This window comes from Hyla sarda, chromosome 8, assembly GCF_029499605.1.
Source record: "Hyla sarda isolate aHylSar1 chromosome 8, aHylSar1.hap1, whole genome shotgun sequence".
NCBI lineage: Eukaryota > Metazoa > Chordata > Amphibia > Anura > Hylidae > Hyla > Hyla sarda.
This window is the reverse complement of record NC_079196.1, coordinates 207,190,825-207,214,904: the sequence shown is the minus strand read 5'-3', so window position 1 is coordinate 207,214,904 and position 24,080 is coordinate 207,190,825. Positions and strand designations below refer to the sequence as shown.

The following is a 24,080-nucleotide window of genomic DNA, read 5'->3' as shown; positions in this document are numbered from 1 at the left end:
AGGTTGTTCTTTTCTGTCTAAGTGCTCTCTGATGACACCTGTCTGGGGAACCGCCAATTTAGAAGAGGTTTGCTATGGGGATTTGCTTCTAAACTGGGCGCTTCCCGAGACACGTGTCATCAGAGATCACTTAGACAGAAAAGCACAACCTTAACTTCAGAAGCTCATAAGTACTGAAAGGATTAAGATTTTTTAACAGAAGTAATTTACAAATCTGTTTAACTTTCTGGAGCCAGTTGATATATAAAAAAAAGTTTTTTTCCTGGAATACCCCTTTAAGCGCCTTCCCAGTTTATTTTAGATGAACCACAATAATATTAAAATGGCTGCAAATATGGAGCCTTTCCAAACGTGACAACAGGAAGTGTAGCTACATTGTCACCTTTATTGTAGCTTTCTGGTATACTGTTATTTTACTATTACTAGAAAATGACAACAAATGACAACATAACGGCCAATATGGCTGCCCTTCCTGTTGTCATTTTTTTTCAAAAATGGCTTCGCAGCAGGGACATGCCAAAAGTAAGACTATGTAAGGATAATCTGATACACTAGTGTGGACATCACCTTGGAGGAGCGCTGGTATATGATGTCCTGCGTTTTCCTTTCTGAGGAGGAGCAGCAAGCAGTGGAGGTGCGGTGCAGGAACGGAGTTCATCTTCTCCTCTTGCTGGGTTGATGGTTTATATAGGCAAAAGAAAGACATCTGCAAAAAAAAAAAGAGAAATGGTTTAAAGCAGTGTTTCCCAACCAGGGTGCCTCCAGCTGTTGCAAAACTACAACTCCCAGCATGCCTGGACAGCCAACGGCTGTCCAGGCATGCTGGGTGTTGTAGTTTTGCAACAGCTGGAGGCACCCTGGTTGGGAAACACTGCTTTAAAGTGACAGCGTGTCTTATCCTGGTATGAAGCAAGCATATTCTGTAGCGTTGTATACAGATTGTAGTCACCTATATCTGTTCAGTTTAAAAATAGTTATTCCCCTTTAAATAGACACTTTCATTTGAACAAACATTGCATAGATCAATATTACAAGTGAATATAAGAAAGTTTGCAATATATATTATTAGACAAAAGTAAAAAAAAAATTCTACTATTATTAAGCTTCTTCACTCCCCCATCTCCCGTAAGACTGTATTATACTCTGAAAATCAGCTCAGCTTTGTCCTGTGTCTGCAAGACAAGCAATACAAGCCTATGGAGGGAGGAGGAATAAGCTCCGCCCACCGACTCTGGGAAAACTGAAAATTAGAGATGAAGCCTGCGGAGCAGAAATCTGCAGCAAAATACCATGCAAAAGTAATATAATGGCTAGAAATGGCGCTGCTTCTCATTTGCACACCCAGGGCGGCGTATACTGAGATGACAGGTACATTTTAAAGGAGTACTCTGGAGGAAAAAAACTTTATTTTTTAAATCAACTGGTGCCAGAAAGTTAAACAGATTTGTAAATTACTTCTATTAAAATAGCGGCTGTATACTACAGAGGAAATGCTTTTCTTTTTTGGATTTTTTGGATTTCTCTTCTGTCATGATCACAGTGCTCTCTGCTGTCCCTTTTGGGAACTATCCAGAGCAGGAGAAAATCCCCATAGCAAACATATGCTCTGGACAGTTCCTAAAATGGACAGCAGAGGTCAGCAGAGAGCACTGTGGTCGTGAGAGAAGAGAAATCCAAAAAGAAAAGAATTTCCTCTATAGTATACAGCCGCTAATAAGTACTGGAAGGATTAAGATTTTTTAATAGAAGTAATTTACAAATCTGTTTAACTTTCTGGCACCAGTTGTTTAAAAAAAAAAGTTTTCCACCGGAGTACCCCTTTAAAGCCTGCATTTGCTCCAAGGCACGCAAAGGGGCAACATATTCAAACACTGAATACTATACCTGGGCGGGAGACATGCTCAACATAGCTCCTCGTTTACCAGAAAGATGGAGGCGCCGGATACCATGAATGATAAATCCCCGCTGGCAGCAGGTGTCAATGATGTCTCCATAGGCACATGGAGGTACGACTGGAGAGACCACCAAAAAAATATCACCTGGAGGGACCAAAAAACAATATAACAGTATTACTATATATCTGTTCTGGAACACAACATGCAGTGTTTTATCATTCTTAGCCTACAATGTAGCAGATTAAACGTCAAGGTTCAATTAGAGAAGACTCCTAGGCCCCATTCGCATCATGTTTTTGGGGTATAATACTGGCAAAAAGGTATGCTAACATATACTGTGTTGTACTCATGATGGCCCATTGACTGTCCGCTTGCTCCACCCGCACTAACCAGCGGTACTGGCTGGTAGTGCGGGGGACGCTGATCAGTTTGATGCTTACCGTGCTCGGATACGCCCCGCCGTTTGCCCGTAATCTTCTATTTTTGGTATATGCTAATTGGGTGCTAACTTGCACCGGCCGGGCTAACTGGCACTCTGACGTCAGCGTTTTTGGCCGCCTCAACCTCTCCCTCTTCTCCCCGCTCTGTAATGAAGAGGAAGAGGCGGAGGGAGGGGAGGAATATTGATGAGCTGGGCGGTGCTGTGGCCAAAAATGCTGAAGTCAGAGTGCCAGTTAGCCCGGCCGGTGCAAGTTAGCACCTAATTAGCATATACCGAAAATAGAAGATTACGGCCCAACGGCGGGGCGGATCCGGGCATGGTAATCAAACTGATCAGCGTCCCCCGCACTGCCAGCCAGTACCAATGGTTAGTGCAGGGGGGGGGGGGGGGGGGTGTATTGGGGTGCAAAGTGACAGTTTTCCTTTAATGAACCAATAATACAACTCAAAGACAGATGGAGCCATTTAGAAGAATACAAAATAAACTTTATTCAAGGAAAATACATAATAAATGCAAAAAACTGAGGACTCCCACACAGGTGAAGGACAAGACAGCAAAGGTGACCCCTCAGGTCACATCAGGAGCTAGATGGGGAAAAAAATAAACAATAAAGCAAAGTGCAAATGCACTAGAAGATCTAAGTGTCCAAAATGGACTACAGAGATATAAATTTCTCCTTTCTTTAATGAACCAAGCATAGTCTACTAGTGTAAAATGGGGATAGGTGTTATAGTAACCTGAGCCAACCAAATAGGACTTCACTGTGACATACAAAGCATCTGAAAAGTCTTCAGACCCTTTCACTTGTTTCACATTTTGTTATATTTTGGCCTTGTGTTTTCTCCAAGACAAGTTTTCTCCGGATTTTCCTAATGCATTGGAACTATAGCTGCATGGTGATACTTACCCCTAGTGGTGGCTGTCAGATGTGCAGGAGGACAGCACTGACTTTCCATCGGGCTCTGAGATCTATTCTCAGGAAGAAAGAAAAATTTGAAATAATAAAAGAAACAGATGAACATAATAATAGAAAAGTAACCCCTTATTACCTGGGTGGCTTGTTCCTTCCTGATGGATATGAAATCCTAGAATGAAGGATACCACTACTGGATATTCTGCCACCAAACCACAGACTGAGGTCCCTCAATATGTTGCTTGAGGTGCGGGAGTAATGCAGGAGTGGAGAATCTCTGGTGAGACCATAGAGGGCGCTCAGTGAGTTCTGGTCTGTCCGACGGGCCAGCTGTGGATCACAAGGGCCAGATATGCTTTCCCACGTCTTGCCTGCATGGTACCCCCGCAGTGCCATAGCCAGGACGGGTAAGGTTTTACCATCTCCTCCAACATAGGAGGAAGGAATGGTATCTGAAAGTAGAAGGTTAAACATAAATTTTGTATTAAATTTACATATATCTATGTATAGAGCTATGCATATAGACATATACGTACATATACTGGATCGTAGTGCAGAGGCTTCTGGGTACAGCAATCTTATTCCACATATATCCAACCCTGATGTGAGAATGAGGTGTAAGGCATGGTGAAAAGCAACAGGATCTTGTATCAGGGTATCGTACATTATGACCGGAACTACCTATGGAGAGAACCATTATTCCAGGATTTAGAAGAGCAAGGTCAGTTTAGTCCATAAACAGCGCCACACCTCTACATGGGTTGTGTGTGGTATTGCAACTCAGTTGCAATGAAAAGAAAAGGAAGATCTTCAGTTCACCTCCCACTGGTTTTGCGCGGATCCTCAGCCTTGCCCAGCTTGATACGTAGTATATGAAGAAATTCAAAATGGATCCAGCAATTCCAATAAAACCGATTTTATTTGCTTTTCAAACAGTATAATAATCTTTTGCAGATCGCACTCACAGCACATCACCTAACCAGTGATACACAGCAAAATGGACGCGTTTCGAGCGCATGCGTCCATGTTGCTGTGTATCACTGGTTAGGTTTTTGGGAATTGCTGGATCCTTTTCGAATTTCTTCATATATTGCAACTCAGTCCCCGAGACTTCAATGGAGATAAGCTTTAATACCACATACAAGCCATGGACAGGTAAGGCAATGTTTCTGGGGGGAAAAAACAGCCATATTTTGCTAATTCTGGACATGCACCTTTATTTGGCTATGTGACAACCACTACAGGAAGTTATATAATGAGTGGTCACCCAACTACCCTAAAGTTGTTAACAGTATATCCATCTGTCTAGTATTACAGGAGGGGAGCATGGCGCAAAGATGTGGCCTCATGTGAAGGGGCGTGGCGACACATGCGCCAAACTTACCATATATACTCAAGTATAAGCCGAGTTTTTCAGCACGATTTTTTGTGCTGAAAATGCCCCCCTCGGCTTATACTCGAGTGAACTCTCTGCCTGTCAATCCCTTCTCAGTGGTCTTCAACCTGCGGACCTCCAGATGTTGCAAAACTACAACTCCCAGCATGAACGTCCGTGTGCGTCGTCATCAAGGCAACGTCACTAGCCCGGGGCAGGCCTGGAGCGGAGAAGAGCGCCCCCCGGTGAAAATGTACAGCCCGGAACGACTAACCCTCCCCACCGGACGGTCCCTGCAGTATAGATGGCCTGGACCAGCTCACCCTTCCTTCCCACCGAGGGGAGGTGAGTAGAAAACTAAAGGGGGGGGTCTAGATGATGACGAAGGCCACAGTGGTCTTCAAACCTGCGGACCTCCAGAGGTTTCAAAACTACAACTCCCAGCATGCCCGGACAGCCGATGGCTGTCCGGGCATGCTGGGAGTTGTAGTTTTGCAACATCTGGAGGTCCGCAGGTTGAAGACCACTGAAAAGGGATTGACAGACGGTGATGATGAAGGGGGGGGGGGGGGGTGATGACGGGGGTCTGGATGATGACGTGGGTCTGGATGATGACATGGGGGGGGATGATGTATTTCCCACCCTAGGCTTATAGTCGAGTCAATAACTTTTCCTGGGTTTTTGGGGTGAAATTAGGGGCCTCGGCTTATATTCGTTTCTGCTTATACTCGAGTGTATACGGTATTACAATTTATAAACTGTAGCTGAAATCTACACCAGCCCAGAGCTGGCATAGATGTCAGTGAGGGGCCGCGGGCAGCCTCTGATGTGCCGACACATAGATAGTGTGCCCGTGCGCTGGTAGGTAATTGTTTCAGACCAGCATTTGAGAATACTGGTTGTGATAAATGACTCCGTGGTGTTTTAGGATGTAAAGAACGGATTCCTGTGCAAGCCAGGGAAAAGACTTACCTGAATGTCACCATCCTGGAAGAGTTCTGGGGCCAGAGGACTCAGCTTCTCCTCAGTCTCCAGCATTTGCCAGAAGAATCCAGCGGGTGAGGAGAAAACTTTCGGCACTGCCTGTAAAGCGGGAAAATGTGTAAAGATCACTGTGGAAACCCAGCATTATTGTCCTAAACATGCTTATACTAAAACAAAATAGTCAAAATTATATATATATATATATTTTAGATACTGCAAAACCTAAATAACCTTGCAGCTGCACTGTACTGTTTATACAAAGAATAGTACTTTGAATAAAACTACATACAGTAAACTCCTTAGTGGCAGCTGAAGGGGTACTCCGGTTAAAACTTTTTTTTTTTTTTTTTTAAATCAACAGGTGCCAGAAAGTTAAACATATTTGTAAATTACTTCTATTTAAAAATCTTAATCCTTCCAGTACTTATCAGCTGCTGTATACTACAGAGAAAGTTATTTTCTTTTGAAATTTCTTTTCAGTCTGACCACAGTGCTCTCTGCTGACACCTCTGTCTGTCTCATGAACTGTGTCAGCAGAGAGACTTATTGGAAGGCGCCTTTTCCCAACAGCAATTTTAAGATCTCTCCACAGGTGATCAATGGGATTTAGATCTGGACTCATTGCTGCCACTTCAGAACTCTCCAGCGCTTTGTTGTCATCCATTTCTGGGGGCTTTTTGATGTATGTTTGGGGTCATTGTCCTGCTGGAAGACCCAAGATCTTGGACGCATACCCAGCTTTCTGACACTGGGCTGTACAGTGTGACCCAAAATCCATTGGTAATCCTCAGATTTCATGATGTCTTGTACACATTCCAGGCACCCAGTGCCAGAGGCAGCAAAACAACCCAAAACATCATTGACCCTCCACCATATTTCACTGTAGGTACTGTGTTCTTTTCTTTGTAGGACTCATTCCATTTTCGGTAAACAGTAGAATGACGTGCTTTACCAAAAAGCTCTATCTTGGTCTCATCTGTCCACAAGACATTTTCCCAGAAGGATTTTGGCTTACTCAAGTTCATTTTGGTAAAATATAGTCTTGCTTTTTTATGCCTCTGTGTCAGCAGTGGGGTCCTCCTGGGTCTCCTGATATAGTGTTTCATTTCATTTAAATGTCGACAGATAGTTCGACAATGATGCTCCCTGAGCCTGCAGGACAGCTTGAATATCTTTGGAACTTGTTTGGGGCTGCTTATCCACCATCCGGACTATCCTGCGTTGACACCTTTCATCATTTTTTCTCTTCTGTCCACGCCCAGGGAGATTAGCTACAGCACCATGGGTTGCAAACTTCTTGATAATGTTGCGCACTGTGGACAAAGGCAAATCTAGATCTCTGGAGATGGACTTGTAACCTTGAGATTGTTGATATTTTTCCCCAATTTTGGTTCTCAAGCCCTTACACAGTTCTCTTCTCCTCTTTCTGTTGTCCATGCTTAGTGTGGCACACACAGACACACAATGCAAAGACTAAGTGAACTTCTCTCCTTTTTATCTGCTTTGAGGTGTGATTTTTAGATTGCCCACACCTGTTACTTGCCCCAGGTGAGTTTAAAGGAGCATCACATGCTTGAAACAATCTTATTTTTCCACAATTTTGAAATGGTGCCAGTAATTTTGTCCAGCCCATTTTTGGAGTTTGGTGACATTATGTCTAATTTGCTTTTTTTCCTCTCTTTTTTTTTAGTTTAGTTCCAATACACACAAAGGGAATAAACATGTGTATAGCAAAACATGTGTTACTGCAATCCTTTTCTGAGAGAAATACTTCATTTTCTAGAAAAATTTCAGGGGTGCCAACATTGACGGCCATGAATGTATGCACAGCCTTCTCTCTATTCTCAGGATCCATATCTTAAAACACATTTGTGGCAATAGTAATTTATGGTCTAAGGTGGGAATATCCCTTTAAGGAGTTAATCAGCACATAATTTTGGACCTTAAAGGGGTATTCCAGGATTTTTTTCTTCAGCCTTTGAGCCCATAATGCCAAGTTATAATACTGTGTAATTTGCTCCGTGCACCGCTTTCTCCCTTTTTCATACACAAGACCAACACCTTTAAAGGGGTATTCCAGGAATACTTTTTTTTTTTTTTTTTATATCAACTGGCTCCAGAAAGTTAAACAGATTTGTAAATTACTTCTATTAAAAAAATCTTAATCCTTTCAATAATTATCAGCTGCTGAAGTTGAGTTGTTGTTTTCTGTCTGACAACAGTGCTCTCTGCTGACATCTCTGCTTGTCTCGGGAACTGCACAGAGTAGAAGAGGTTTGCTATGGGGATTTACTTCTAAACCGGGCAGTTCCCGAGACAGGTGTCATCAGAGAGCACTTAGACAGAAAAGAACAACTCAACTTAAGCAGCTCATAAGTACTGAAAGGATTAAGATTTTTTTTAATAGAAGTCATTTACAAATCTGTTTAACTTTCTGGAGCCAGTTGATATATATAAAAAAAAAATTTCCTGGATAACCCCTTTAGGTGCTGTAGTTTAAGTCTTTTTTTTATTTTACTGTTGTCTCTGACCTTTCCCAGCATTCAATGCAGCCAGAGACAATATATCATAAGTCACATGGTCTCTCTGCAACATAGTTATGCCCCCACACCACGTGACAGATGACATATTGTCTCTGGACCCATTGAATGCCGGGGAAGGTCAGACACAACAGCATGCAGCACATGGAGGTAATATAAGCGTATTATACAATATTATAACTTGGCATCATGTGTACGAAGGCTGAAGAAAACAAGGCTGAAGAATACCCCTTTAAATTGACATGAAGTAACAAGCAAGGACATATGCATTAAAGGGAATGTCTTGCCTAGATTCCCCCCCCCCCCCCCCCTGATTAGAGGCAGATATTACTTTGTCACTAGTAATACCGTTCCCGGAATTCCTCTCATATACCTGCAGAAAGTCTGGATTGGGTTACCTGAGGGTCAGGGTTCACCATTACTATGCTGCTTAACTTTGTAGCTGGAACTTCCAGGTTTAGAGGGAAGAGCTGTCCCTGCAGCTGCTGTATGACGTTCTCCTTCCAGCGGGTGACGCTCTGCAGCGTGTGGTGTGACAGAAACAGAGACACTTGTTGGTAAAAACTGGATGTCCCCCGAAAGTCTTCTTTGCCCTGTGTCAGTGAATGAGAGACCAAACCACAATTTCATACTGTACATTAAAATTCACAACAACAGGTCGTATGTTAGAGATATGCATATAATGTAATTCTTGAATATACTACCATTGGGAGTTCCTTTTCCTATTGGCAGATGCAGTGTTTCACAACCAGGGTTCCTCCAGCTGTTGCAAAACAACAACTCCCAGCATGCCTGGACAGCCGTTGGCTGTCCAGGCATGCTGGGAGTTGTAGTTTTGTAACACTACCCAAGAAAAGCCAACACTGTATATAGAGTGAACACCACTAAGATAGCAAATTAATCACATGATCTTTATTAAATTGGTTACAAAAACGTAGGTCAAGTACAATGTTAAAAACAATTAACCTGTTCAGGACGCTGGGTGTATGCATACGCCCTGCATCCTGAGTCCTTAAGGACGTGGGTCGTATGCATACGCCCATGGGAATTCCGATCCCCGCCGCTAGCCGGTTGGGGACCGGACCGGAATGCCTGCTGAAATCATTCAGCAGGCATCCCGCCACATCGCCCAGGGGGTGTCCTGAAAGCCCCCCCTCCCCCATGTCGGCGATCGCAGAAAATCGCATGTCAATTCAGACATGCGATTTTCTGCTATTCCGGGCTGATCGGGTCTCTGGTGACCCGATCAACCGGAAAATAGCGATGATCGGAGCTGACAGAGACAGCCCCGATCATCCTGAGGGCTAGGAGTGAGGTCGCAGTGCTGCGATCTCCTCCTATCCCCTGCCATTGGTCAGAACTGATTCTGACCAATGGCAGAGCAGGACAGTGGGTTGCCACGGCAACCCCCGTTCTGCCTACCCCTTGATGTCGAGGGGAACATGGAGAGAAGATGGAGGCCGGTACCTGCAGGAGAAGATGCCTGGGGACCTCCCGATCTTTGCTGGAGACTGCTGGATCCTGGCTCAGGTAGGGAGTCGACAGTGGGGGGGGGGGGGGGGGGGGGGGGTTGGGGGATTGAAAGTAAAGTGATCTTTACTGTGGCAACCACTAGGAAGGCCAAACTGCAACTCCCAGCATGCCCAGACAGCGAAAGGCTGTCTGGGCATGCTGGGAGTTGTAGTTTTGCAACATCTGGAGGGTCACAGTTTGGAGACCACTGTTACAGTGGTGCCCAAATGGTAGCCCTCCAGATGTTGCCAAACTACAACTCTCAGCATGCCTGGACTGCCCAGGCCTGCTAGGAGTTGTAGTTCTGTAACATCTGTCCCTTCAGATTTTAGCAATTTTCATGAAATTTTTGAAAATTGCTGCTCTACTTTGAAGCCCTCAAATTTTTTTGGACATATTGTATTTGTGAATAAAAATAAAATGTATTGGGAATATCCATTTTCCTTACAAGTAGAGAGCTTCAAAGTTAGAAAAATGCTAAATTTTCATGAAATTTGGGGATTTTTCACCAAAAAAGGATGCAAGTAACGCCGAAAATTTACCACCAAAATAAAGTAGATTATGTCACGAAAAAACAATCTCAGAATCAGAATATTCGGTAAAAGCGTTTTCGTGTTATTAATTCGTAAAGCGACGGTGGTCAGAATTGCGAAAAAGGGCTCAGTCCTTAAGGTGAAAAAGGGCTGCGTCCTTAAGGGGTTAAAATGCTCCTTCAGGAGCCACAACACTATCAGGGCAGGGCCATGAACCCCTACTCCTGAATAGTTGGCCCTGTTCTGCAATAATATGTACAGATGGATATCGGCTCTATGTGGTTATTAGAGATGAGCGAATTTACAGTAAATTCGATTCGTCACAAACTTCTCAGCTCGGCAGTTGATGACTTTTCCTGCATAAATTAGTTCAGCTTTCAGGTGCTCTGCTGGGCTGGAAAAGGTGGATACAGTCCTAGGAAAGAGTCTCCAGCCCACCGGAGCACCTGAAAGCTGAACTAATTTATGCAGGATAAGTCATTAACTGCCGAGCCGAGAAGTTCGTGACGAATTGAATTTACTGTAAATTCGCTCATCTCTAATAACCACATAGAGCCGATATCCATCTGTACATATTATGGCAGAACGGGGCCAACTATTCAGGAGTAGGGGTTCATGGCCCTACCCTGATAGTGTTGTGGCTCCTGAGGGAGCATTTTAATAGTTTTTAACATTGTATTTGACCTATGTTTTTGTAACCATTCTAATAAAGATCATGTGATTCATTTGCTATCTTAGGGGTGTGCACTCTATATACAGTGTTGGTTTTTCTTGGGTAGAGTTACATGTACTCGCTGAGAGTTGCACCCTGGTCTTATTGTGGTTAAGCCCCCCAATTTTTGCATTTAATGTAGTTTTGTAACAGACATGTCAATAGTTTTGATTGCACTTGGTCTGACTCTTGAGACCTGCTGCGATTGCTAGTTATCAGCCGGGAAGTTTGCGACCTTTTTGCTATAGTCGTCTATGTAGCGAAAAGACCGGATCAGGGAGTCAAGTGTAAAGCTGTGATTGCAGTGGGTCCCAGGAGTAAGACCCAGTGCAATCAAAATGTTTGCCATGTCTGAACAACATGTTAAACATTTTTATAAATCATAGTAAAAAATTTCAATTACATTGTATTGTGCAACAGACTTTGACTCCAACACCCCGAGAATCCCTTATTTCACCAATTCTCCCACCTTGTGTTTTCGATTCTTGGTACATTTGTGGTCAGATACTTGTCGTGGTGACACACACGCATACAGTGCCAACCCTTCTTCCCGCCACATCTGCTGAAGTCCTAGTACCTGGAAGGGGGCATCACCCTCATAATGGGGATTTAATGGAGCAACCTAAGAAAAGACAGATAAGGATATAGGGGGAGATTTATCAAAACCTGTGCAGAGGAAAAATTGCCCAGTTGCCCATAGCAACCAATCAGATCGCTTCTTTCATTTTGCACGGGGCCTTTTAAAAATGGAATAAACAATCTGATTGGTTGCTATGGGCAACTTTTCCTCTGCACAGGTTTTGATAAATCTCCCCCATAAACACTATGAGATGATGGTGCTGGATACTGTATCAAGCATGTTGACCAGTGCTTTCTAAAATGGGTGCTGCAACACATTAGTGTGTCAGGGGGCAGTCCCCAGGTGAGTAGCAGGACCATGCCATCCCGCAGCAGCAGCCATTGCTGGCTTAAGTGGCCATGCCCCATACTGCCTGATCTTGAACTTGACGTCTGAAGAATGACGCCCCTGATGTTGTACCAAGTAGTGGAGCAGGAGGACATTACTTGTCAGATACTAGTGGGGGCCACCAAGCCTAAACCTTGGTCTGTTGGAGCCAGTGAGAATGAAATAGCACAGGGGGGATGAAGTGACAAAGGGTGATTAAGGGATGGAAATGGCAAAGGGGGTGACGAAGTGGCAAGGGGGGAGAGTGATAAAGGGGGTGACGAAATAGCAGAGGGCTTGATCAAAGGTGGGGAATTAAAGGGGTACTCCGGTGCTTACACATCTTATCCCCTCTCCAAAGGATAGGGGATAAGATGCCTGATCGCGGGAGTCCCGCAGCTGGGGACGCCCGTGATCATGCACGCGGCACCCTGTTTGTAATCAGTCCCTGGAGCGTGTTCGCTCCGGACCTGATTACGGTCGACCGCAGGGCCGGCGGCGTGTGACGTCACGCCTCGGCCCTCGTGTGACCTCACGCTCCGCCCCTCAATGCAAGCCTAAGGGAGGGGGCTTGGCAGCTATCACGCCCCCTCCCGTAGGCTTGCATTGAGGGGCGGAGCATGACATCACACGGTGGCAGAGGCGTGACGTCACACGCCGCCGGCCCTGTGGTCGACCGTAATCAGACCCGGAGCAAACACGCTCCGGGGGCTGATTACAAATGGGGTGCCTCGTGCATGATCACGGGCGTCCCCAGCTGCGGGACTCCCGCCATCAGGCATCTTATCCCCTATCCTTTGGATATGGGATAAGATGTGTAAGCACCGGAATACCCCTTTAAATGGCATAGGGGGGCAGAAACCATATGTGTAATGCTGATACTGGTATCACATCGTGTGTCGTTGGACGCATGACATAATATGTGCAATTGGCGGTACATTGAGGAGTGGTGTCTCCAAACTGTGCACGTTGTCACTAACATGCAGAAGGAGAGTGTACGTATCTTTCTTACCAAGGAGACCAGCCAGACCAGAAGAGCGTTGTAAGCATTGGCCATTGAGAGGGCCGAAAGTGCTGAGCGACTGATGTGTTGTCCTGGTGTGAGAACCTGCCCGCAGCTGGACAGCCAGATAGTGAGGAGTAAAATATCCTCTTCGCTGCTCGCTGGTAATGTCTCAATCTCTGGGCCATAGGAGGCTTCCTGTAAAGTAAATCATAGAAATTCATTGATTATACCCTCTATACTGTATGAGTATGCATGTACACTACAATACATAGAAACACATGTATAGAAAGCATCTTTTATCTGCAAAATCATGATCATTTTTCAGCCATATGCTATTTTTTTCCAAGGAGATATATAAATCATAAAAATAAAATGTAATAAGGTAAGGTAATAAAATGTAGCAGTACATTTGTCTGCCCAGTTGCTGTGCAAAAATTATGTTGTGCACATTCCTTCTTAAATTTGCACAAATGACAGGAAACCCCTGCATAGTGCAAAAAGAAAGGTTGAAGCGCTCACACACATTTCCCCGCCTGCAAGTACATTTCCGCAAAAAACGTAACTTTAATTTGCGCAGGTGATAAATTCAGTGCACCATCTATTGCATCTGCTAACAACACCCCCATTGGGAGCGCACAAGAAAAATAATGAAGCCAATGCAGATTATATAAAAATGTGTGCAAAATTTCAGCCCAAATAAAACCTCTCCGCGTGCACAATTTTGTAGATTCTTGTCAGTTGATAAATTCACCCCAAAGTTTTTGAATAAAAAGGCCCCTGGAGATCTTCTATTAAAAGAAGCATGGCACCATGAAGAGCATTAGGGGCCCCTTCATTTTAGCAATAGTGCCCCCTTATAAGATGTCAAACCTAAGCAGATTAGGTAACTGTTAAATTCTTACCAGATGGAATAACACTGGTGTTTGCTCTGCCATTGGCTGGGAACCGCTCATCGAGCTTCGAGGCTTCATCCCCTCCAGCCGGCTCTGCATATTCTGTCTGCTCTTCTTTTCCCTATATTGCTTTTCCTTCTGTAACTGCTGCTCTGTGCTGCTGTGACATGAAAGAATGATACATACAGCTGGTCTTCTATAAACGCACAGCCATCTTGGTGCCTACCTAGTCAGTGTTTCCCAACCAATGTGCCTCCAGCTGTTGCAAAGCTACAACTACGACTCAACTCTGAAGACAGTCGAAGGATGTCTGGGAATGCTGGGAGTAGTAGTTTTGCTGGAGGCACCCTTGTTGGGACTCAATGTTTTGGAGGATTTTTATAAGCAATGCTTACATTGCTTATACTGATCAATGCTGTGTTGCACAGCATTGATCACTTAGATCTGTGCTCTGCTAGTAGAGTCTGTCTGAGGCAGACTGTATTAGTACAGCCCACAGAGGCATTTAAAAAGCCTCCGGCTGTCAATACGTCTCTATATAATAGTAGTGCTGGGCGATATACCGGTTCATACCGAATACCGGTATGTTTTTCCTGCACGATATGAATTTTTCCTATACCACAATACTGGTCGGGCCCCTCCCCCCTCAAATGAATGAATGAATTATCAGCAGCAGTGGCTCTCCCCACATCGGGGAAATAATCATATGTTCTCCACATCCTCCTGTGAGCTGTTGGCGCTTTAAATTAATGAGATGCCAGCAGCTGCTCTTTAAATGGTTAAGTTGCCGGCCGCCTGCGCTTTAAATGGTTAAGTTAACGGCCGCCTGTGCTTTAAATGAATGAGATGCGAGCCGCGGCAAGCTGTCACCTCCCCCTGCAAGCGCTTAAAGCCTGGATTTTAGCGCTTGCAGGAGGAGCTGACAGCTTCTGGCTCGCAACTTAATCATTTCCAGCGCCGCGGCCGGTGTGAGGTGGAATTTTGCATCCTCACATCGGCATCTCATTCATTTAAAGCACAGCAGGCGGCATCTCATTCATTTAAAGCGCAGCGACCAGCCAGGTCCCATATGGTTAAAATACTGTGGAACCATCATAACTTACAAAAATACCGTGATATGCATTTTTGGTCATGTCGCCAAGTACTATATAATAGTATTTCTATCTCTGAGATATCACCTGCAGCTTTCTTGCGTCTTTCTGGCCTCCTCATCCTTAATACTTGGACTATCATCTTTTGTATCTTCTCCTTTAAAGCTGCCGTCCCTTTCTGGTATTTCTCCTTTGTCCTGAAGGCTGCACGGACTGACATCCACCCTGATGTTCTGTCGCTGCTCGAGACGAGATCTGATCTTTTTGGGGGGTCCTGGACCACCAGTGACAGGCTGCTGAGGATCAGGGTCAGGAGGTGATGAACAAGGTTTGGTCTTGTTATTGTGGAGCTGTCGCAGCAATGCACTTTTACCAGTGTACACTGACCTGCACAATAAAGATGCAATGGTAACATTAGCACAGCAGACAGTATTTTACACTTTTTTGAAAGTTCCCCTAGAGCAAGGTTTCCCAACCAGGGCTCCTCCTGCTATTGCAAATAGCTTTGGCTGTCCGGGCATGCCGGGAGTTGTAGTTTTGCAACAGCTGGAGGCACTCGGGTTGGGAAACACTGTTCTAGGAGACTTTTATAAGCAATAAAGCAATGCTTGGATTGCTTAAACTGTTGCCCAGGAGTGATCACTTAGATCTGTGCTCTGCTAGTAGAGTCTATCTGAGGCAGATTCTATTACTAGAGCGCCAGGTGTCAAGCACAAGGCCTCCGAAAAGCCTCAGGCTGTCATAAAAATATGATTGACACCAAGCAAATATGTTGTGGAGGTATCGATCGGGTATCAGACCTGTCATTCACGCTCTTAAAGGGGTACTCCGCTGAAAACATCTTATCCCCTATCCAAAGGATAGGGGATAAGATGTATAATCCTTCGGTGCACAGAGCAAACTCTGCTCCGTGGCCGATGACTAGCGAACACAGCCACCACGCCCCCTCCATTCATGTTTATGGGAGAGGCTAGCCCTCACGCCCCCTCCCATAGACCTGAATGGAGGGGGTGTGGCGTGACGAATGCAGAAGCTTTAAGTTTCCATGTTCCTAATGCTGCCGCCCCAGAGATTGCGGGGGACCCGCCGCTGGGGGCATCTTATCTGGATAGGGGATAAGTTTTTTTCAGCAGTGTACCCCTTTAAGTCCTGTAATAGCTATTAATCACGGTACATAAATATTTAAATGACAGACATCAGCCTGATAGCAGCCATCACTTACCGTCTATGAAGCTAGCACGCCCCCACTTCATAGACACAATGCACTGTATGGCCTAAGTTCGGCATGGTGTGTTAAAGGGGTACTCCGGTGGAAATTTTTTTTTCTTTTTAAATCAACTGGTGCCAGAAAGTTAAACAGATTTGTAAATTACTTCTATTAAAAAATCTTTATCCTTCCAGTACTTTTTAGCAGCTGTATGCTACAGAGGAAATTCTTTTCTTTTTGAATTTCTTTTTTGTCTTGTCCACAGTGCTCTCTGATGACACCTGATGCCCGTAGCAAACCTATGCTGCACTGGACAGTTCCTGACATGGACCGAGGTGTCAGCAGAGAGCACTGTAGACAAGACAAAAAAGAAATTCAAAAAGAAAAGAATTTCCTCTGTTGCATACAGCTGCTAATAAGTACTGGAAGGATAAAAGATAAGTATAAATAGAAGTAATTTACAAATCTGTTTAACTTTCTGGCACCAGTTCATTTAAAAAATAAAAAATAAAATAAATAAATAAAAAAAAAAGGTTTCCACCAGAGTACCCCTTTAAGTACAAGGTAGCCATGTGGTACATTTATATCCTAAGCCGGGGAGAGGTTAAATCCCTTCAACATTATAACGCAATTCGTCTGCAGTGCTGCCTCTGATCTGCATGTAGTCCATGCATTTACTCTGTATTCTCAGGATGCCTCCCATTAGAGATGAGCAAACTTACGGTAAATTCGATTCGTCACGAACTTCTCAGCTCGGCAGTTGATGACTTATCCTGCATAAATTAGTTCAGCTTTCTGGTGCTCTGGTGGGCTGGAAAAGGTGGATACAGTCCTAGGAAAGAGTCTCCAAGGACTGTATCCACCTTTTCCAGCTCACGGGAGCACCTGAAAGCTGAACTAATTTATGCAGGAAAAGTCATCAACTGCCGAGCCGAGAAGTTCGTGACGAATCGAATTTACTGTAAGTTCGCTCATCTCTACCTCCCATCAATCCAATCTGGACCAATATACAACATCTTCAATCTGGTTTCATATACTGCAACAACCTTGTGTCAATGTCAGCAATGTTATTTTTCCCCTTATGTGTGATGTCAGTGAATGCTGCGTGTTACACATACTGCGACACATCTGCTCTCTGCAGGTTCTTCTGCGCTGGTTCTCCCCCGCTGTGGTCTCTACCAGTCATCAGGCTTGGACTGGATGAAGTGTCTCTTAAGTCTATAAAGACTGTAGGGATATTCTCGCCGGGTCTCCCTTTATGCACATTGCTGATTTTCTTCTCGTTTACATACGGTCTGTGGAAGACAACAGTTTCTGAGTGATTTGCCATCAAATTATATAAATTAGTTACAAATGGAGGGAACATAACATAATAACATGGAAATTGAGAAATAAGAAGCAATTTACGTAGAAGAAGACCACTATAATCCAGGCGCTGCTTTATCCAAAGGTGCAAGGATGCAGGTAGGTATTGTAAAACCAGATACTTCTATTTATATTACAGCATACAAGTTAGCAGAATCATGACGCGTTTCGGGGTCTATTGCCCCTTCCTCAGACGATCATCTGAGGAAGGGGCAATAGACCCCGAAACGCGTCATGATTCTGCTAACTTGTATGCTGTAATATAAATAAAAGTATCTGGTTTTATAATACCTACCTGCATCCTTGCACCTTTGGATAAAGCAGCGCCTGGATTATAGTGGTCTTCTTCTACGTAAATTGCTTCAGTTTCTACAGGAAGATACCTGTCTTCCTGTGACCATCGGGCTTGGCAGCTGATCCTAACCACTTGATACCCCGGATGAGGGGAGATATGCGCATTTTCTTCATTTATAAGGTGAGCGGCCATCTTCACTAAAATCCTGGGTTTATTCACCCAGTAAGTGTAGTGGATTCCTCACCAGCCAAGGGTAATACACGAGGCGCTGCCTCCCGGTTGTCTTTTTTTGTCTCTACTTCTATTGAGAAATAAGGTCAAGCATGCATGTGCTTTCAATGTTAATGTGTACCTGTCACTTTAAAAAAACTTTTGACACGTTGTAGAGACATATCAAAAGCTATGATCGGTCGGGGTCTGAGTGTTCAGACCCTGATCAATTGATATCATGAGCAGAAAGAAAAGAGTGTCTGACCGAGACAATCCCATAGACTTAGTTTGTCTTGCTTAGTGTTCTCTTCTCCTATTGGTTTGAATACTCAGGCCTCAACCAATCAAAACTTTTGACGCCTGTAAAACAGTGTTCCTAACCAGTGTGTCTCCAGCTGTTGCAAAACTACAACTTCCAGCATGCCCGGACAGCCTTTGGCTGTCCGGGCATGCTGGGAGTTGTAGTTCTGCAACAGTTGAAGGCAGTTCCCATTTAAACTGCAGTCGGCCTCCTCTGGTGGATCCTACTTATCTCCAGGGAAAACAAAAGATCAGGCACTGAAATTCCACATGGCTCACTGACGAAGGGCGCATGCGCCTGAAACGCGTCTGATCTGCTGTTTGCTTGTACCGTTTTACCGTGAGCTAATAAAGTCTGGATTTTCTATTTACCCAAGCTGGATTGCCGTTCTTGCATTTGAATGACATTCCACATGCCTGATCCTTAAAGGGGTACTCCGGTGGAAAACTTTATTTATTTATTTATTTTTTTAAATCAACTGGTGCCAGAAAGTTAAACAGATTTGTAAATTACTTCTATTAAAAAATCTTATTCCTTCCAGTACTTAATAGCTGCTGAATACTACAGAGAAAATTCATTTCTTTTTGGAACACAGAGCTCTCTGCTGACATCACGAGCACAGTGCTCTCTGCCGACATCTCTGTCCATTTAAAGGGCTATTCCAGGCCAAATCTTTTTTTTTTTATATATATATATATATATATATATATATATCAACTGACTCCGGAAAGTTAAACAGATTTGTAAATTACTTCTATTAAAAAATCTTAATCTTTCCAATAGTTATTAGCTTCTGAAGTTGAGTTGTTGTTTTCTGTCTAACTGCTCTCTGATGACCCACGTCCTGGGAGCTGTGCAGTTCCTATGGTGATATTCTCCCATCATGCACAGCTCCCGGGACGTGACATCATCATTGAGCAGTTAGACAGAAAATTTCAGAAGCTTATAACTATTGGAAGGATTAAGATTTTTTAATAGAAGTAATTTACAAATCTGTTTAACTTTCTGGAGCCAGTTGATATATATAAAAAAAAGGTTTTGCCTGGAATACCCCTTTAAAGAACTGTCCAGGGTAGGAGAAAATCCTCATAGCAAACATATGGTGTTCTGGACAGTTACTAAAACAGAGATTTCAGCAGAGAGCACTGTGCTTGTGATGTCAGCAGAGAGCTCTGTGTTCCAAAAAGAAAATAATTTCCTCTGTAATATTCAGCAGCTAATAAGTACTGGAAGGATTAAGATTTTTTAATAGAAGTAATTTACAAATCTGTTTATGGCACCAGTTGATAAAAAAAAAAAAAAAAGTTTTCCACCGGAGTACCCCTTTAAATACACATAATACAGTCAGCCAGCCCTGCGGAAATCATCAGGTTCAGCCGACTCTGCACTATTGTGTATGGAGGCCTTTACTACCACCCATAGCCTACTGAGGCTTTTCGGGTACTCTAGCCACCCTCCCTGTACCTGTTACAGCTATCGGGGTTGACTGCTTCATGTTCTCCTTTAAGAAACTGATCTGAAGTCCTGGCCTGGGATTGCCTGGCACTGAATTCAGCCAGCTGCTCCATGATCTGTTCTTGTCGTTTCTTCGAGTTGTTCTCCATGTACGGGGGCACTGCTTCTTCTATGAAGAGAAAGGAGACCATGTGTGAACATATAGATCCAAGAAAACCTTGCTATTTAAAGGGGTATTCCAGGAAAAAAACTTTTTTTTTTAGATTCACTAGCTCCAGAAAGTTAAACAGATTTGTAAAGTGCTTCTATTAATCTTAAAGGGGTATTCCAGGCAAAAACTTTTTTTTTATATATATATCAACTGGCTCCGGAAAGTTAAACAGATTTGTAAATTACTTCTATTAAAAAATCTTAATCCTTCCAATAGTTATTAGCTTCTGAAATTTTCTGTCTAACTGCTCAATGATTATGTCACGTCCCGGGAGCTGTGCATGATGGGAGAATATCCCCATAGGAACTGGACAGCTCCCAGGACGTGAGTCATCAGAAAGCAGTTAGACAGAAAACAGCAACTCAACTTCAGAAGCTCATAAGTACTGAAAGGATTAAGATTTTTTTAATAGAAGTAATTTACAAATCTGTTTAACTTTCCGGAGCCAGTTGATATATAAAAAAAAGTTTTTGCCTGGAATACCCCTTTAATCCTTCCAATAATTATCAGCTGCTGAAGTTGAGTTGTTCTTTTCTGTCTGGCAACAGTGCTCTCTGCTGACATCTCTGCTTGTCTCGGGAACTGTCCGGAGCATAAGAGGTTTGCTATGGGGATTTGCTTCTACTTTGGACAGTTGTCATCAGAGAGCACTTAGACAGAAAAGAACAACTCAACTTCAGCAGCTCATAAGTCCTAAAAGGATTAAGATTTTTTTAATAGAAGTAATTTGCTAACCTGTTTAACTTTCTGGAGCCAGTTGATATATAAAAAAAAGTTTTTTCCTGGATAACCCCTTTAAGTGACAGAGAAATACAAAATATCACATATAATGTTATATGGTAAAATAATTACAATTGAATTTCTTATTCATAAAAATTGATTAAAAAAATTATACATAAATATCACAGTAAAAATGGATCGCAGGGCCCTTGCAGATCCATGTTATTGATATCGGTTTAATTATCTCATAAAAAAAATTAGATAATTAAACCTATATACTTGGATCTGGAAGGGCCCTACGATCAATTTTTACTGTGATATTTACGTGGAATTCTTTTGTATCAATTTTTATTATCAATATATTCAATTGTAATTATTTTACCTTTTAACTTAGAGGACTGTTACTTTGGCTATTGTCAATTATTTAAAGGGGTTATCCAGGAAAAAAAACTTTTTTTATATATATCAACTGGCGCCATAAAGTTAAACAGATTTGTAAATTACTTCTATTAAAAAATCTTAATCCTTTTAGTACTTATGAGCTTCTGAAGTTAAGGTTGTTCTTTTCTGTCTAAGTGCTCTCTGATGACACGTGTCTAGGGAAACGCCCAGTTTAGAAGCAAATCCCCATAGCAAACCTCTTCTAAACTGGACAGTTCCCGAGACACGTGTCATCAGAGAGCACTTAGACAGAAAAGAACAACTCAACTTCAGAAGCTCATAAGTACTGAAAGGATTAAGATTTTTTTAATAGAAGTAATTTACAAATCTGTTTAACTTTCTGGAGCCAGTTGATATATAAGAAAAAGTTTTTTCCTGGATAACCCCTTTAAGACCCCTTGGGTATAGGGTATTACAGTAACCTCAGTTATATGAGAGTCTAGTGTTATGCACCTATAGCACGTAAAATGTATCTTAGATGCTGCAAAATCCTATTTCGCTTTATCATCCAAGATATCAAACACCTGTATAGAAATGATGGGTCTGATCATCTTTATGCACAAAATAGAAATGTGAAATTCTATGGGCAGATACAATGATAATAATAATAATAATTTATTTATATAGCGCCTACAGATTCCGCAATGATAAGGATAATGTAAAGTTCAAAGGGAAAGGGATCAAGTTCAAAGGGATCACCTAAAGTGTGCCTCCAGATGTGCCTGCTCGGAGCGGCACCAGCATGCACGCAGCGACTTACACAGTATGTGTGCTCGTAGCGGCAGATTGCCTCTCCGAGCAGGCACATCTGAGGCACACTGTAGGGGTCAATCGTTGGTGGATCCGCATAGTAAAATACGCCATGGATCCGCCTGTGTGAACGAGCCCTAAAGCAGCATTTCCTGAGGTGCCTCCAGCTGTGTCGAAATCACAACTCCCAGCATGCCCAGACAGCCTTGAGTTGTAGTTTTCCCACAGCTGGAGGCACTCTGGTCAGAAAATACTGGACTAACCTATAATTCTATATGGAGGTTCAGGTGCCAGGCCAATAGGAAGTAAGTAAGAAATGTAAGTAAATGTCTCCATCTATACAGAGCTCACCGGGATCCTGTGCGGAGATCGGCAATCTGACCTCGTCTGTCAGTTGTTGAAGGATTGTCTCTAAATCCTCCTGATCGATCAGCTAAAATGGAATTGGATGCTCTGATTATTTAAATTAAGAAAATAGGATTTTACAACCAGCACATCTTACCTTAAGTGTAAACAAATAAAATAAAATTATATATATATATATATATATACAGTCATGGCCGTAAATGTTGGCACCCCTGAAGTCTTTCTAGAAAATGAAGTATTTCTCACAGAAAAGGATTGCAGTAACACATGTTTTGCTATACACATGTTTATTCCCTTTGTGTGTATTGGAGCTAAACCAAAAAAGGAAGGAAAAAAAGCAAATTGGACATAATGTCACCAAACTCCAAAAATGGGCTGGACAAAATTATTGTCAGCCTTTCAAAATTGTGGAAAAATAAGATTGTTTCAAGCATGTGATGCTCCTTTAAACTCACGTGGGGCAAGTAACAGGTGTGGGCAATATAAAAATCACACCTGAAAGCAGATAAAAAGGAGAGAAGTTCACTTAATATTTGCATTGTGTGTCTGTGTGCGCCACAGTAAGCATGGGCAACAGAAAGTGGAAAAGAGAACTGTCTGAGGACCTGAGAACCAAAATTGTGGAAAATTATCAACAATCTCAAGGTTACAAGTTCATCCCCAGAGATCTAGATTTGCCTTTGTCCCCAGTGCACAACATTATCAAGAAGTTTACAACCCATGGCACTGTAGCTAATCTCCCTGGGCGTGGACGGAAGAGAAAAATTGATGGAAGGTGTAAACGCAGGATAGTCCGGATGGTGGATAAGCAGCCCCAAACAAGTTCCAAAGATATTCAAGCCGCCCTGTAGGCTCAGGGAGCATCAGTGTCAGCGCAAACTATCTGTCGACATTTAAATGAAATGAAATGCTATGGAGGAGACCCAGGAGGACCCCACTGCTGACACAGAGGCATAAAAAAGCAAGACTACTTTTTACCAAGATGAACTGGAGTAAGCCAAAATCCTTCTGGGAAAATGTCTTGTGGACAGATGAGACCAAGATAGAGCTTTTTGGTAAAGCACGTCATTCTACTGTTTACCGAAAATGGAATGAGGCCTACAAAGAAAAGAACACAGTACCTACAGTGAAATATGGTGGAGGGTCAATGATGTTTTGGGATGTTTTGCTGCCTCTGGCACTGGGTGCCTTGAATGTATACAAGACATTATGTCCAATTTGCTTTTTTTCCTCCCTTTTTTGGTTTAGTTCCAATACAGACAAAGGGAATAAACATGTGTATAGCAAAACATGTGTTACTGCAATCCTTTTCTGTGAGAAACACTTCATTTTCTTGAAAAATTTCCGGGGTTCCAACATTTACGGCCATGAATACACAATGGAGCCTACAATTTTAAAAGACCACTAAACTGATAATCCCTTTTAAACTTCCCTCCTCAAGAAAAACAATGTATCACTTTTGTGGTGTTCCTTAAATATGTGTGTGTTGTCCTTTAGTGCCATCTTGGTGTATGACGTGTTTTGTTTTTTTGTCAACCTTGAACAACAATTTCTTTTTGAGATCTTTATGTTACATATAGACAGTAATATCCTACATTTATTTGGGTTACTGAACATCTGCCTGGTTCTGAGAGTTGTGATCCACAGAACGAACATGAAGACAAAAGGCAACCCCCTCTAAAGTAACAAAAATAAATAAATTGGGTCAGGGTCTGGGTGTTCAGATCCTAACAGATTGCTAGAAGGAGCTGGGAGTAGTGTTCTCTCCCGGCACTATCACATGACTGAGACCGACATAGTTTCCTAACAAGGGTGCCTCCAGCTGTTACAAAACTACATCTCCCAGCATGCCCGCACAGCCAAAGGCTGTGCCGGCATGCTGGGAGTTGTAGTTTTGCAACAGCTGGAGGCATCCTG

General features: G+C 43.0%; 1 protein-coding gene across 1 annotated transcript in view; it reads right to left on the bottom strand.

Moving 5' to 3' along the window:
- The window catches only part of LOC130284053 (dynein axonemal assembly factor 8-like), a 116,750-nt gene that overhangs the window by 70,718 nt on the left and 21,952 nt on the right, over positions 1-24,080 (bottom strand). Inside the window, exons 5-18 of the mRNA XM_056533987.1 lie at positions 22,149-22,230; positions 19,685-19,844; positions 17,168-17,344; positions 14,930-15,229; positions 13,761-13,911; positions 12,865-13,053; positions 11,376-11,528; positions 8,548-8,742; positions 5,598-5,708; positions 3,787-3,931; positions 3,387-3,702; positions 3,245-3,306; positions 1,885-2,039; positions 568-706 (exon numbers count right to left, since the gene is read on the bottom strand). Coding sequence (XP_056389962.1) covers positions 568-706; positions 1,885-2,039; positions 3,245-3,306; positions 3,387-3,702; positions 3,787-3,931; positions 5,598-5,708; positions 8,548-8,742; positions 11,376-11,528; positions 12,865-13,053; positions 13,761-13,911; positions 14,930-15,229; positions 17,168-17,344; positions 19,685-19,844; positions 22,149-22,230 — 2,335 coding nt within the window. The remainder of the gene's footprint in view (positions 1-567; positions 707-1,884; positions 2,040-3,244; positions 3,307-3,386; positions 3,703-3,786; positions 3,932-5,597; positions 5,709-8,547; positions 8,743-11,375; positions 11,529-12,864; positions 13,054-13,760; positions 13,912-14,929; positions 15,230-17,167; positions 17,345-19,684; positions 19,845-22,148; positions 22,231-24,080) is intronic.